The sequence below is a fragment of the Hippocampus zosterae genome, chromosome 1 (assembly GCF_025434085.1).
Source record: "Hippocampus zosterae strain Florida chromosome 1, ASM2543408v3, whole genome shotgun sequence".
Taxonomy (NCBI): domain Eukaryota; kingdom Metazoa; phylum Chordata; class Actinopteri; order Syngnathiformes; family Syngnathidae; genus Hippocampus; species Hippocampus zosterae.
In genome coordinates this window covers 25,893,104-25,909,353 of record NC_067451.1, presented here as the reverse complement: position 1 = coordinate 25,909,353, position 16,250 = coordinate 25,893,104, and the positions used below count along the sequence as shown (strand labels likewise).

Sequence of the window (16,250 nt, the reverse complement as noted above, 5' to 3'; positions counted from 1 at the left end):
TGCGTGCTCTGTCCTTGAGCGTGCAATTACTATTCAAGAGGCTTGAGTGTGTTCCCCACTTCACTCCGCATTACGTGTTCAAGGTTTATGTGTGTCAAAGACAGGTGGCCTCTTATAATCCACATTGCAAATGAAATTACACTTCCAGAGTCTTTTTTTAACTTATATTTTCTCTCTATTGGCATTGCTGTATGTTAGCTATAATTGGCTGACTGGAAAAGTGAAAACCTGGGAAGCTGTTCAAAATCTAAGTAAAGCACGGTTTGGGTAAACTGTCATAGATGATTATTTAAATTTTATATCAGTACAAGTCAAAAGTCAACTGTCCTTTAATATTTACATGAAAATATGTTGGGCAGCAAGCAGTTAGCATGTCCGCCTCACAATTCTGAGGTTTGGGGTTTAAATCTCAGCTCTGGCCTTCCTGTGTGAAGTTTACGGCCAATTGCAGAGTTTTTCCAGGTGCTCTGACTTCATTGTCCCACGTTACAAAAACACGCTTCTTGGGTAAATTGAAGATTAAATTGTCCATTGGTGTAATTGTGCAATTCAACATGAACTTACCGAATACCGAATATTTGGACATTTAGTGGTATGCAGAATTATTACCCGCAATGATATGATATTGTACTTCAGGGTCATCATGACAACACAAGCAACACTTTTTTTTTTCAATATCAGTAAGCAAGCAATGCTGCGATTATAGTGTAACCAATCATATGCATCACTGGCTGCATGGAGAATTGTGGGATTATTCAATTTGCACACAGTCATGTCTTCTTTTAAGGCCAGAGATTTTTATGGAGGTTCCCGTAGGATGATTTTGATCAGCTAGATTGGCCCTTTGCCAGCGTCGCCAACATCGGAAATATTAACCTTCCCGCATGCTTTTTCAACCCGCCATTGACAATGTGTTCAATGGGAAGTGTGCATGCTGACTTAAGTGATATCCTGGTTGGTCAAAAAGGTAAATTTGAGGATTCGGGGTCACCATTGCAATGCCAGCGATAATTTGTTTCTTTTACTGCCTTTTTCGGACAGTGAAAGGACACGTGTAATTTGTTTCAGGCTGGCCATTGAGCCATTTCCAGTGTAATCACACTTATCAGCCAGAAATTACACTGTAATTTTACACTTACCACAAGCGTGCTCATTGCAGGATCATTCCGAAGTCATTTAATGGCTACACTGAACTTTTGAATACCCGCATGGTGGTTTTTGTTTATTTTTGGTGGGGGGAGCAGCTATTATTTTCCCATCTCCCTGTTAGGACATGACAAATTCCTGATGTTTCTTTCCTACATTTAGACACTGCTGTTGTGGCTTTCATAACATCTTGTCTGTTAAGGACCATCGGATACTGTATGTACTGTATTCACAAAGCAAACGCGTTCACTTTCCCTCCCTCCCCCTCCCCATGCAGTTCAAATACTTGAAGAATCTTCTGCTGGTCCATGGAGCTTGGAACTACAACCGTGTAGCTAAATGCATCCTGTACTGCTTCTACAAAAACATCGTCCTTTACATCATAGAAGTAAGTACTGTAGCTTATAATAACATACTTAAAGCAATGGAAAGTGCTATGTGCTTGAACTAGAATGTTGCCAAGCACTGTGCAAACCTCTTGTCAAGATCAAATGAAAACGACTTTGGATTTCAAAACGATGTTTGCTGAGAAATTACGGAAAATATAGGAAAAAAACATTCCATGTCATATTTTGATGTCATGTACCGGTAATTTATGTCATGTTGGAGCGTTCCCTCAGATTCGTCACCTATCGCATGTCGCAATGCGGGATGCTCATACAAAATGGGCCTTCTCCATGCAACTGATTTTTCAGGCCTTCACAGAGGAGTGGCAATTTTGCACCAGCTTTCTGTAATGTTATTTGCTTCACTCAGACTGCATGGGGCTATTAGTGCTGGTGTTAGTGGAATACAGTTTTTTTTTAAATCAATGGGGCTCATTTGCAGAGAGATGGGTAATTTCTCCGCCAAATAAATGCATATAACCTCTTTAAAATCATGCAAATACCACTGGCGCACTGAGACACATTCTGCTTGGCCTTGTAGTTAGTGAAGCATTTCACCATCTGGATGTATTTTATGACTTAGACACTTTTGACTTGTTACACTTTTACCGGTTAGGGCCACCCAAAAGCCACACAATCCTTTCGTGAATTCAGACCTCAGACTTTGAGTTCAGACTTGAATGATGTGACTTTGGCCTTATACAAATGTAGATGTTGTTTTTTTTTTTTAACCAAATATTTTCCACTCTGTGTAGGCAAAATGTGTCCACACTGCTTCGTTTCTTTCAAAAAGACACTCAAATAGCAGTAATTAGACAAATACTGTCCAATCTGAAGGAACTTTTATCTTTTGCCGTCACTTCCATGGTCCCAGGCTCGTTCGCAGCTATGTACTCCAGGTTTATTCAATAAAATAAACTGTCCCTTGCATAGGCGTGGCACTAGAAGAGCTGGCATCGGACGGATTTCCATGTCCATCTGTCTTGTCTAGAAGGCAAGGCAAACTTCTTTTTAGCCTAGTCGTGGAGGGATCTACTTTTGATCTGCTTTTCCACATTTCCCTAATGAATGTATGTTACACATCAAAATAGCAGATGATGGGATGCAGAGGAGGAGTAGATATTCCTGAAATTAAATGTTTAATTAATATATATATATATATATATATATATATATATATATATATATATATATATATATATATATATATATATAGTATGTACAGTGGTACCTCTACTTACGAAATGTATTGGTTCTGGAAGAAATTTCTTAAGTAGAACATTTTATAAGTAGAGACACGTTTTCCGTGTAAATACCATAATCCGTTTTTTTTTATTTTATTTGTGGTTTTATTGTTTTTGTTCTTGATTGTAAAGTGTCCTTGAGTGTTTTGAAAGGCGCTTATAAATGAAATGTATTCTTCTTCTTCTCTGCGAGTAGCGGCCCGCACTGTATTTTTATCTTTCGTATCTTGACATTTCTTTTGTAACAAGAGGCAATATTTTCCTGTTGAGGTGTTTCATAACTAGAACAGTTTGTATGAAGAGACGTTCGTAAGTAGAGGGACTACTGTATGTAAGTATGTACAGTACGAATATATAAAACATTATGACCTCTTAACTGACTGACCAATAAATATCTATGAAAGTAATTAAGTAGCAAGGTCATATTTAGTTTCCAAAGTTACGATTCTGAAGTTCACTCTAATCAGCCTATCATTTCTTTATTCAATTAATTTTTGGAGACATTGCAAGATTCATACTGACAAACGTTTATTTATAATCAATCAGAATCAGAATCAGAATCATCTTTATTGGCCATGTAAGTAGAACACACAAGGAATTTGTCTCCGGTATAACACGCTGCACTAGTATCATCGTAAACAACAAAATCATTGAACCATTTTAAAGTAACCAGTAGTTTTGTAGTGCCATTTTGTAGTACAAGAAGAGTGACTACGTCAGTGACTGTTTAAGGAGTTAATGGCTAGAGGGAAGAAGCTGTTTAAGTGTCTACTGGATTTGGTGCGCATGGATCTGTAGCGTCTGCCTGAGGGGAGTGGCTGGAAAAGGTGGTGGGCAGGGTGCGGGGGATCCAGGAGGATTTTCCGTGCCCTTGTCTTGATTCTTGCAGTGTGCAAGTCCTCAAGAGTGGGTAGGGCGGTGCCAACGATTTTCTCCGCCGTCCTAACTGTCCGTTGAAGTCGGATTTTGTCCTTTTTTGTGGCGGCCCCAAACCAAACCGTGATGGAAGAACACAGGATTGATTCGATGACTGCCGTGTAAAACTGTCATAGCACCTCCTGTGGCAGGCCATGCTTCCTCAGCAGCCTCAGGAAGTACATCCGCTGCCGGGCCCTTTTCAGGATGGAGATGGTGTTGACTTCCCACTTCATGTCCTGGGAGACTGTGATTCCCAGGAACTTGAAGGTCTCGACGGTTGACACAGGGCAGTTGGATAGTGTGAGGGGCAACTGTGGAAAAGAATGTTTCCTGAAGTCCACGATCATCTCTACAGTCTTGAGCGTGTTCAGCCCGAGGTTGTGTCTGCTGCACCAGAGCTCCAGCTGCTTCACATGTTGGCGGTACGCAGACTCGTCGCCGTCTTTGATGAGACCAATGACCGTGGTGTCGTCTGCAAACTTTATGAGTTTGACAGCTGGATCTGTTGAGGTGCAATCGTTTGTGTAGAGAGAGAAGAGCAGTGGAGAGAGGACACATCCCTGTGGGGCTCCAGTGCTGGTGGTGCGTATTGATGATGTTGTTGCTCCAAGTCTCACCTGTTGTGTCCGTCCCGTCAGGAATCTGAGGATCCACTGGCAGATCGTAGGGGACACATCGAGGTGGAGAAGTTTGGGGGTGAGGAGTTCCGGGATGATGGTGTTGAACGCAGAGCTTAAATCCACAAACAGAATCCTTGCGTAGGTCCCTGTGCTGTTGAAGTGCTTGAGGGTGTAGTGCAGACCTATGCAGACCCGATAGGCAAACTGGAGAGGGTCCAGCAGGGGTCCAGTGACGTTCTTTCTTATCAATGAAATACTATGGCCATCAGTAACATATGTGTACACAATAATTCAGTCCTGGCTTTATACCATGGGCCACAAGTAAACCTGACACTGTTAACATGATTATGTGTGTTTACTATTTATGTAACTAAACATAATATCAATGGCTACTCACCCCCTTTATTCATACAAAAGTAAACCTGACACTGTTAACATGATTATGTGTGTTTACTATTTATGTAACTAAACATAATATCAATGGCTACTCACCCCCTTTATTCATACAAAAGCATGCAATAGTAACAGAATGATTAAAATCATGTGATGAATCTTTAAAAAAAAAAGACCTTATTCGCTTGACGTCCTCTTTGCAACCCCAAGACGATGCACTGTGTAATCTACTATCAATTTGACCAAAGAATCTACCACATGTCATCGTTGGGCCTACCAACAGTTAACATTAGTATTACTGCACCTTGTGACAATTTTTTATTTTATTCATAAAGTTACCATGTCTACAACTAGTAAATTATAGAATAATTAAGAGTGTTTCATAACATTTTTCAAAGCGATTAGCCTTTAGAGCGAACGACCAACTTCAAGTACTTGCCTCAGAATCGTGCCTCCCATCGTATTTCTCTTTCGTGGTTTGTGCAACACATCATTACCGTACAAATGATCCCATGGACACGACACACTATCAGAAACAATCTGAAAACCTGTATTTGTGCCTTCCAAATGGCTTGGAATAGACTTCAGCAACTCCCCGCAACCCTCTTCAGCATAAGCACTGTTGAAAGTGGATGGATTAATTGACAGGGCAAATTTTTTTTAAACTGCTTTTTTTTTTCGCAGCTTTCGTATTTCAAAGGCTCATTCCTGCTGACATGCATCACTCAGTCTTAGACTAACAACATGGGTGCAACCAGAGAGGAGCTACTTTACAAAAACAGTCATTGCAGCCAAAATAGTGATTTGCTTGCTTTGCTATACTTAGTTACTTTTCTGATGTCCCCATCACCACCACCAGCCGCCTTCTTCCCAAGTGACTAACCACTTCATTTCTTGGTAAGAAACACACAACATAAGCAGAATCAAAAGCAGGAATTTATCCAGGTTTGAAACCTTTGACCTGAGGTACATGTTTCCAAGCTGTAAATATTTTGCTTCCTCACCGATACAACTCGACACGTGAAGGGCGCATGAGAGAGCTGCTGCATTACTCTTACTGTTACACCATTCAACTTAACGAACAATGCAGTTTGGCAGTTCATTTTATGTTGTTAAATGTTGAAGGATTTAAAATGTTACTTAATTAAGGATTTTTTTAACATATTGTTCATGGTATGACTAAATGGACATTTTTCCAAGAGTTGTTTTGCAACACTCAACTGAATGACATGGAAACTTTGTGTGTACTGTATATGCTGCAGCTGACGAGCATCACATGCGGCCAGTTTCAACACAGCTGGACAGAAAGCAAACGCTGAGGGGAAAATAAAAATCTTCCGATAAAGCTCATCTGAATAATGAATAATAGTTGTTTAAGTGTCTGCTGGATTTGGTGGCCATGGATCTGTAGCGCCTGCCTGAGGGGAGTAGCTGGAAATGAATGAAAGGAAACATGTATGGAAGATTTACAGTAAATTGCAGAGACATTACAAAGTTGTTTTTTGCTTTTTGTTTTGTTTTGTTTTGCGTAGACCACCGTGAAGGCTTGCCAAGTTAGCGCTGTTCTGCTCACTTTCCTCACATATCACTGAAGATGAATGGGAATGCCACGGATGGCTTGTGACACACAGCAGAACTCACACTGATTGCAAGTTCAAAGCTCTAAGCGGGAATCAAGATAGGTTAAGTGCATCCTATCAGCCACGGCGTTATGATGTTTTGATCTGCACCACTTGTCAAGTGGGAGAATGTCTTCCGAAGGCCATGCTAAATTTATCAAGAAAAATATGAGGGAACAGGAGCACGAGTGTTGTGAGCAGTTGTGTGTTCCAATTTTTGGGGTATTTTTAGAACAGATTCACCGTTTCACCACACTTTGTCATTAGTGCAACAGAAAATAGGGCTGAACAATTCATCAAATTCAAATTTCGAATTGACGTTGCACAGTAGAATACAATTTTTGAATCACAAAGGCAGAAAAAACTGCTTCATTTCAGTCACTTGTTGTGATATATATATAAAGAGAGAGAGATGGTATAGGTCTGGTTTATTTACTTTGTATATCGTGTCTAGATATGCTTTGTTGCTTAAGAGTTACAGTGTACTTGTTTGCATATCATTGTTTCATGAATAATGAAAAGCCACACATTTGTTTGCATTATTGTTGTAATCGGACTTATGATTCACGGATTTATGTTCACGGAACACTAGAATTTGGTAAAGTTGTTGTAGCAAATGCATTGAAATACCATAGGTAATCGTTCTTATTAATTCATGGTTGATTTGCCTTTGTTTTAGTGTTTAGTGTTTTAGTGACACACATGTATCTTTAAAAAAAAATGTGATACTATAATCGAGATGAATATGTTGCTTGTTTGTTTAAAAATACAGGGTGACACGACCTTGAAAAAAATAATCACCTATTGAATCTTAATCGCAATATTGAGGAAAAAAATTGCAACTTGATAATTTTTTTTCGAAATTGTTTAGCCCAAACAGAAACTGTTTTGAAACGTTTGGGTTCAGCGTTGCTTGGTGGTCCCGTTAAGATCTTAAGTCTCGTTAAGTCTTAAAAGCCACTGGTTCCGCACCCTGTTTTAACCTGTTTTTTCCGATTTGTAGTTTGCATTCCATCTTTTAATCACATGTAATCCAGGTAAATGTTTTCCCACATGCTCTGAATATATTCTGAAACGACTTGCTATGTGTTTCAAACATGCACTGGTGAACCCCCACTTCCCTGCGTGTATGGTTTTCTCCTTTTACAGTTGGCCTCCTGTTGTAAATGAACCACAACACTCCGAGAGATCTCAGACCACAATCAAATGAATCGTGGTCAGAAATTCCTCTCAACATTGTGTGTTCTCCTCAGAGTCAGACTGCAGCTCCTCGCCTTTCAAAACCGCGTTTTGGGTCGTTCGTGTCTGCGGGCCCTGCATCGTTGTATACGTGCTGCTTTTGTCGCTCGCTGTGGACATGAGCTTTGTGCTCCTCTCGCCACGTGTTGCTTCCTCAGGGGGTTCAAGCAAACAATAGGAGACATTGTCAGACCCTGAAATCCAACACATTACACCAGTTTCTCACACTAACAGGTTGAGCTTTGTCCTGGCATGTGCTTCCCGTCGCTTCCCGTGTTTACATCCTACTACGGAAACTCAAAGAAGCAGTGGCAATGTTTTTTGTGGCCGTGCATTGTGGAATGCACAAGATTAATGTCCACTCATCCATCCGATCCTATTGTGTAGATGATAATCCTTTATGATCACCAGGGGGGAAGTTCAGGTGCTACAGGAGATTGTTGAAGAAAAAAAGCAACTACAACAACAAAAAAGAGAATACAATTGTTATTTGCAGCAACTCTTTTGAATAATGAACTTGGTGGAGGCCGTTATTTGTACTGATTCATTAATTAATCCATCCATCCATTTTCTGATCCGCTTATCCTCACAAGGGCTATGGGGCTGGCTGGAGTTTATCCCAACTGTCATCGGGCAGTAGGCGGGGTACACCCTGAACTTGATGCCCGCCAAGCACAGGGCACACATAGACAAACAAACAACCGAGCTCACACTCACACACCTTGGGACAATTTAGTGTTCCATTAACCTGCCATGCATGTTTTTGGAATGTGGAAACTGGAGTACCCAGAGAAAACTCACGCAGGCACGAGGAAAACATGGAAAACCACACAGGAAAGCAGGAGCCAGAATTGAACCCTGCATCTCTGCACTGTGAGGCAAACACGCTAACCAGTCGCCCACCGAGCCGCCCTCATGAATTAAAGTTAACCATTATTACAATTGACACCAAGTGTTTAAACAAAATGAGTGTACTCTTATTGGAAAATTTAAGGGAATGACAAGAATGGACCTGACCAAACAAAGCTGCTGTAAAGTGCAGCGCAGTGAAGCTTGCTCATTGCAATTGAAGATGCTACCTCCTCATAGCATATATCTTTAAGACTATGCTGTTTGCACCATGAGGTACGACTCCTCACTCTAAGAGACTGTTTACGCGCACCAGTTGGTGCTGTTGATTTTTTGGTTTACAATGAAGTTCAGATTAACTCCGTAATGTCCATTTCTGGGAATGAACTTTATGAAGTGAGATACTGTCATTCTTTGGTGTCCGTTTTCTATTTTCTTTCGATTTGAGGGAGGAGTTTTATTTGAGAAAGGCCTCTAGTCATCTCAAATGGATGACGCGCCCACTGATTTATTGGAGTGCATGTCAATTTGAGGCATGGCCATGACAGTATGTTTTTTTTTGAGGGGTGGGGGGTTGTTTTTGTTATGTTTTTTTTAAATAGCATATCACATTCAAAACACTTTCTCCAGATAATGCAAGATGAACTTAAAGGTGTCTTTTTTTTAATGCGATCTTTATTTGTTTTTAATGTATGACGCAGCTGGTGACTTATTGGGCATGGCATCTGTTTGAGAGATATCCGATATATTTGTTCCTGTTCTCGTGTTTCCAGTCTGTTTCCAATCAGCTCTGTTTCCTTCAATTCATGGCACTCTTCCTGGTTGCAATCATGCACATATTTTAGTGAATGTGATTCCTCAAGCAGAATTCCCACTTTCATCCCAAACGAAAGAAGTGCGGTGAAAAAGGGGTCCGCATTCACATTTCTCGCTCAGAGACCCCTGCGAAAGGGAACTATAGCAACATCATTCAAATAGCCAATCCTGTAGGCCGCTCATGTTTGATTGACACTTGGCCATGGAGCGCGCTGATGGACAAGTGGCATTTATCAGGCCATTACATGAAAGCGTATTCACGAGGCCGTGCTACGCATTGCAAAATGGTGCCGGTCACATACGGCACCACATATTTGTGGCATATTTATCAGCTACTTCTTCATGTCCTCAATGGTGTCTTTGTGTGTGAATTCTATTAGCAATTCTGTTGAAGTAAGCCCAAGAGTATCAGGGCCCACATTGTAAGGGACAAATGTCAACCCCTTCCAGACGCTTCTGAACGAAGCCTCCAGAGCTTTGCAATCAATGATTTTTCATCCGCTGTTGAATATGCAAAGAGTCTTCTAATCGCCTGCATGGCTGTTTTTCAACATTTGCACTGGGGGAGAGAGAAGAGAGAGGCCAGCCACACCCCTCTTCTGAGTGGCCCTCAATGACGGGAAGAAAAGGGGAAAAGACATTCTGGCCCGTTCTTTCTTTTAATGGGCAAATCAATGCATCTGTCCCTCAAGAGAGACAGGCAGAGAGGACGTATTGGGGACCCGAGGACCAGGCCAAAACACTCACATAAGAAGCAGTTACTGCTTGCTGTGAATGGAAACCTGTTTGAACTTGCACAACAATAAACATTCAACTCACATTGAGTAGAGCTGTAATTAATTCAGCAGTTTGACCTGCTTGCTAGCTTCTCCTTGTTACCACCGCTGAAGGCAGCCTGCCTCCTAGCTCTTGGGGGCTTCATGCATACATAAACACGCGAAACGTTCTCAGAATTTCCAGTAAACCTGTCCCGTATTGTGCATTTGTAAGCTGTTGCCGTATTTTATTGTATGGGTTTTATACAGGAAAGTCTGAATTTAGAGTTGTGCACTTTGCTTGTTGTTGTACCAGTGAGCACTGAGTCTGCTGGAGGAGATGCTTGTGTTGAAAATTAGATGGCTACAATTGGGTGCATTTAGTCCAGTGGTTAGCACGTGGGCTTCACAGTGCAGAGGTACCGGGTTCGATTCCAGCTCCGGCCTCCCTGTGTGGAGTTTGCATGTTCTCCCCGGGTCTGCGTGGGTTTTCTCCGGGTGCTCCGGTTTCCTCCCACATTCCAAAAATATGCATGGCAGGCTGATTGAACACTCTAAATTGTCCCTAGGTGTGAGTGTGAGCGTGGATGGTTGTTCGTCTATGTGTGCCCTGCGATTGGCTGGCAACCGATTCAGGGTGTCCCCCGCCTACTGCCCGGAGACAACTGGGATGGGCTCCAGCACCCCCCGCGACCCTAGTGAGGATCAAGCGGTACGGAAGATGAATGTATTTATTACATATTTTGATGCATTTTTATGCTTCATAAAACATTTATGTCTATATTTTGGGGGGGGCTTGGAACGAATTAGGGCATTTACATGGAAAATACGTCTCTACTTACAAAATCTCTTCTCCAAGAAATCTCTTCCCGAGCGAATTATTTGCGTAATTAGAGTTACCACTGTATTACTGTATTTTTTTATTTTACATCAACTGTTCTGTAAAGCGCTTTGTTACAGCTGCAGCTGTTGTGAAAGCGCTCTATAAATCAAGATGTGTTGTATTTTGGGTTGAAATACAGTGTACAGTACAGTGTTTAAATCCCATGTTTTGTCTGCCACTTTACTAGTAAACTAACTGGGATGGACAAATAAACAGCCTGAAGCATTCAAGATAACTGTACTTTAATACATAGTAGTAGAGGTGCAACAATTGATTGATTAATCAACAGCTAATCGATAATCACTAAGCAACAGCTGTTTGGATAATTAATCATTAAGAGACATTGATTAACTCTAAATTGTCCAAATTCTCTGAATTTTAGACTCTCAACAGTAAATATTCTTTGGACTTTGGAGTCCTCCATGACTACAGACTACATAGTATATAAATTCAATTTTACTGTGAAAAGACTATTTGGTCCCAGTCTGAACAGAGTTTTTGAGTACATTTTATTTGCTTAAGTATTTTGTGAAAAAAAAGAGCTCAGTGACTTTTCAATTACTAGTATGAAGATAAAATCTACTCAAAAACTGCCCTTGGAAAATGTATTTAGAATTTCAGAGTGAAAAAAATTACTCGTTTTTCAAGTCAGAATTGCTCCAACTTTTTTTTTCTGTGTAAGATTTACACAGAATATTTTACTCTAAAATGTGACTAAGTTTAGACTGAGACCAAATTTAGGCTTTATATAGTAAAATGTACTCTATGAAATTACTGTGTAGTAATTATATTTGTGTTTAATCAAAATAAGTCATTTGCAAACATAGCTATTTTTTGTATTTTCACTGCTGTCAATTTGAAAAACAAATGTCTTGTTTGTGAAATTATTTTTTTTTATAGTTTATCCCATTCATCGATGAATCAACAATAATAACAATTGACCGATGAATCAATAATTAAACCAGTCATTAGTTGCAGGCCTACCTTTAAGAGAGTTTGAATATATTTTAATCTGTTTAAATTTGTTTGAAGCATGTAGGAGAGGTAAAGCCATATTGTCTCTCTGTATCACAGATAGGTCTGCGATGTATCCCCCATGGTGGACAGGTTCACTGTAAAACAAAGCCAAAGCAACACCCCCAAAACAACTTAGAGCTTCGCATATTTTGATTGTGCATCCCATATGACTGTGAAAACATCCCCCTCCCTCCACACACACACATACAAAAGCAACATGCTCATGGTAGAGTGCACCTAAAGCAGGGGAGGCTGGGGTCTGGGCAGGCTGGGCGTGGTAGTGAAGGGGTGCACGCACGCACTCACGCACGCACATTTGTCTTTACATGGATTATTTTGAGCCTTAAGATTGGCGGTTGGGTCTCATGTATGCGCTTTCACAATTTAAAGGGAGGAGCCGGTGGCAGATCAGGATTGGGAGGGAGATGGAGAGGGGCTGGTGGTAACCCTCAAATAGTCCCGATTTGTGGCAGCTCATGCCTTCATAATGAAGTCCAATGAAGCGAGAAAGTGCTTGCTTAAGGCTGCAGTCCTGATGTTCCCCAGACAGCTTTGACATGAGTGGAAACAAGAGGTCTACTTTTGGAAGACCAATTACATGAGAACTCTGTGTTCTATCAACACAATACATGGGGAATTTAGTTGGAAATCATGCAGCAAGTGACAATTTTCAATCATAATTGGAGTATTCTCTGGGAGCATAACACAAATCTGCCGTGTACTGAAAATATAAAACATTATATTAGGACATAAAGATCTCATGTAGTTGTAAATTCAAAGTGGAATGGCTTCATTCATGAAATTGAAGGAAAAGATGACTCGATTGTTCAGCTGCCAGGTCCGTCAGCATAGTAGCTTTTACTGTAACTACCACATGTTGTCAGTTTCTTATTCATTACATAACTATTTGTGTAGAGAAAACAAAACCAACACAATCTGGGAAGCAGGTTTTTGATGAACAAAGTATGTATGAAAGTAATCATGTCATGGCCCCAGTAGGAAGTTCGCATCAGTGGAAGAGCCTCTGGCTCTTGCTGTTTAGCCACTCTGCCTTTGCTCAGATAGACTGATGGCCATTTGATTTCACATCAACACTTAGTACAAGTCTGAATGGATGGGTTAGGAAGTCATCGCTTCTGCTTTTGCTCCTGAAACATCACTAACTGAAAAGTATACAGTATTCATATTGTTAAAATGTTCTGTCCCTCTTCTTGTATTCTTGTATTCTTTGGCATTCGACTCAGGATGACTTAGATTTGTTCTTGGTTTTACTGTTTGGTGCTTTCTACCGCCTTTATTACCGATGTGTCTTACTGTTTATTGTGCATGTTAAATTGCTGCACTTTGTATGCAGCGATGGCTGTTTGAAAGTGCTCTATGAATACTGTTGACTTGACTTGACTGACTAGACTTCATGGTCACACTCAGCCTCTTGTTTCATAATGCTGCTTGTATGCGGTTGAATGCCTCTGAAGTCGTAAGATTCAAATCTTCAGCAAAACCATTGGGAAAGATACGGGCGCAACGTTGGTGTTTGCACAAAGTCTGAAGGTGTCAGTTCTATGAGCATCAAGGAATGAACAGTTTTTGTGTATTTTGCTTTTTTTGGGGGGGCTTTTTTCTGAGAATTTGATTCTATCATTCGAGTTGGATCCTAAGCCGTCACAATCTTTTTGAATGTTTTACAGTAATTAACTACTTTTAACACTTTTTGAAATATTTTTTTAACAAGGAGGTTCCGTATGACGAAAGTCGGCTTCACATCACATCTTTGTCATTAGTTGTCACGTTTCGGTTTTGCGGTCTGGCCAGCAGGTGGCATGAGCGGTCTTCCTAGCACACCTGCTGGCAATCGTTAATCAATAAAGACACTATTTAAGGACTCCAACATTCTACACGTGTTGTGGGAGTATTGTTTATGGCATTGCTATCCTCACTGTTCCTTGACTTAGTGGCTTTTGACCTCGTCGTGATTTCGTGTATAGTTCTCGGTACCAAGTTTTGTGTAAGTACTGTTTTATTTTGATGATCTGGCTTTTGTGCGTGTACTAAGTGTTACATTGTTTTTCGTTCATAGTTTGCGGGCTTTACTTTCCTTTCTTGCCCTTTTGTGCAAGCACCTTTTGTTATTCGTTTGGATTTATCTCCTGGTCCTCATTGTGGACCAGCGCTTTATGTTCTCGCCTTATTTTCGGTGTGATTAAGACATTAAATTGTCTTTACGTCGGAGACCTTGTTTCTGTCTACGTTTTTTGGATCCCCCTCCCAAACTCGGTTTATCCGAGTCCTTAACATTAGTATTAAAACCAAGCATTTACTGGTTTCACATCTTAACAGAGATTCTTTTTACACTAGGGTGTCAGTTAAGAATACTCTACTTGTGTCTTCAAAGGCTGACTGTACAGTTAATAAATGTTTTATAAAGGCAAAGGTTTGAACGTATTATTTTCATTTTAATTGCTTCCTGTGGGGGAAAAAAATGGATTTGATATTGAATTATGAAGTCCTTTGCTGGAGTTTGTCACATTTGAAATTGTTCATAATTAAGATCAAAATAGTGTCATAGAAAGAGAAACAGAAGGGACGGTGGTCAAAATATGGCCTTATGTGTCTCTCAAATGGTTTAAATTGAACTCTAACAATAGATTTGTTTTGCTTTCTCCTCTTATGCTCTTTCACTCATCTCTTGTGATTTTTTTTTATTTCTCTTGCAGATCTGGTTTGCATTTGTCAATGGCTTCTCGGGTCAGATTCTGTTTGAACGCTGGTGCATCGGCTTGTACAACGTGGTGAGTGTTGATAAAAGCTTTGCAGTCTACAGAGCTTAACGCTCCCAAAAGAGCTGAGGTTGGAAGCAGCTCTTCATTGCGGGATTGTGTCACGAACATCCTGAAAACCCTCCAGTGTATTAATGACCCTTTGTCAAAGACCAACCTTCCCCTGTAGCCTAAACTATGCACTGAATGTGAAAGAACAACAGTTTGGCTTGCTCCAGGAAGTGCCGTTAACCGGCGCAGCTATGCTTGTATGATATTAAAAAGCAAAGGACGTAGAGTCCCACAGGGCTCTATAGTGGGGCCACTCCTAATTAAGTCATATTTCATATCTGTCATGACTTTGCTGAAGTAAAAATGTCCATCTGTATGCTTCTGATCCTTAAGTGGACGTTCTTGCAGTCTTGCCCCTCGCATTAATTTCTCAATAAATGACCTTCTTGGTCACGCTGGTGTGTGCAGCCCAAATTCCTGTGGCTCCGTGGGAGTCTGTCGGCGGCACTGGTCTGAATCCGCCCCTCAATGGAGGTCTTCCGCGGAATAAGAAAGGAGCACGGTGGAACGTGTTACTCAGACCAATGCCCATGCAGACTTCTACTCCTGATGGTACCAATGAGGAGTCACACTAAGGGACCCATTCAAGCCTCGGCCTCTAAACCCCTTTTTCACACTATCTCTCGCATTACAACACAGCTAAATTATTACACTTTTAGTCAGGCTGGAAATACCGTTCAATGAGAGAGATGAGTGTTGCATGCGAGCAGATGTGACTCATCCAAAGTAAGGAAACCTGAGAGGTTTCAAAGTCTTCTGACTTATCCTGAGTGGTTCAAAATAAAGAGAGTGGGCCAGGAAGAGGAAAGAATAAAGAAATCTCAACAGGTATTTGCTTCGAGCTAGGAAGCTGCAATAGGAGCAAAGTGGAAGGTTTGCATGGCATCATGTACATCCTTAAATATTGTTCATTTTTTTTTTCTTTTATTCAAAACGCAAAGACCCAAAAGAACATTTAAATGATAAACACATTTAGAGGTTACAGTTTTCCGTTGAATTATGAATGAACCTTTTTTTCCTTTTTTTTTTTCATCAAAACTTAGAGATGCATGTTTTTTTTTTGGGTGGGGGATTAAATTGATTTTAAAAAAGGCCAAATTTTGAGTTATGTGTTTTACAGTGTTATTTTACAGTGGAAAAAACTGACTGAAAACTGAGAAATTAATTATCATGTCATCCGACAGTGTATAAAAGTTCAAAGACAGCTTTACTGTCTGTCTTTCGCTGGATAGAAGTCATATTCAGCAGTTGATTTTGAAACCATAATTTCACCCATACAATCCTTTCACCAATAAATAATTACTTTCTAATTTTGAATAAATCTGGCATGAAATAATTAAACATTTGAAATGTGTACGTACAATGGCCAATTCAAATTAATAGCCGTGGGCCTCCACATTACAACATGGGATATTTGTAAAGAAAGAGGTCACACAGATGGATTCATTTTTTAAACAACTTTTATTTCACTAAAACACCGACAGACACATATTTTTCCTCCCAAACAATGCAGAAGGCAGCTAGTTATTACAGTAGC

At 40.4% G+C, this 16,250-nt stretch overlaps 1 protein-coding gene across 6 annotated transcripts in view; it reads left to right on the top strand.

Moving 5' to 3' along the window:
- The window catches only part of atp8a1 (ATPase phospholipid transporting 8A1), a 123,683-nt gene that overhangs the window by 83,995 nt on the left and 23,438 nt on the right, over positions 1-16,250 (top strand). For all 6 annotated transcript variants that reach the window (XM_052073289.1, XM_052073278.1, XM_052073256.1 and 3 more), the window contains 2 exons: positions 1,424-1,534; positions 14,600-14,674. In XM_052073289.1, coding sequence (XP_051929249.1) covers positions 1,424-1,534; positions 14,600-14,674 — 186 coding nt within the window. The remainder of the gene's footprint in view (positions 1-1,423; positions 1,535-14,599; positions 14,675-16,250) is intronic.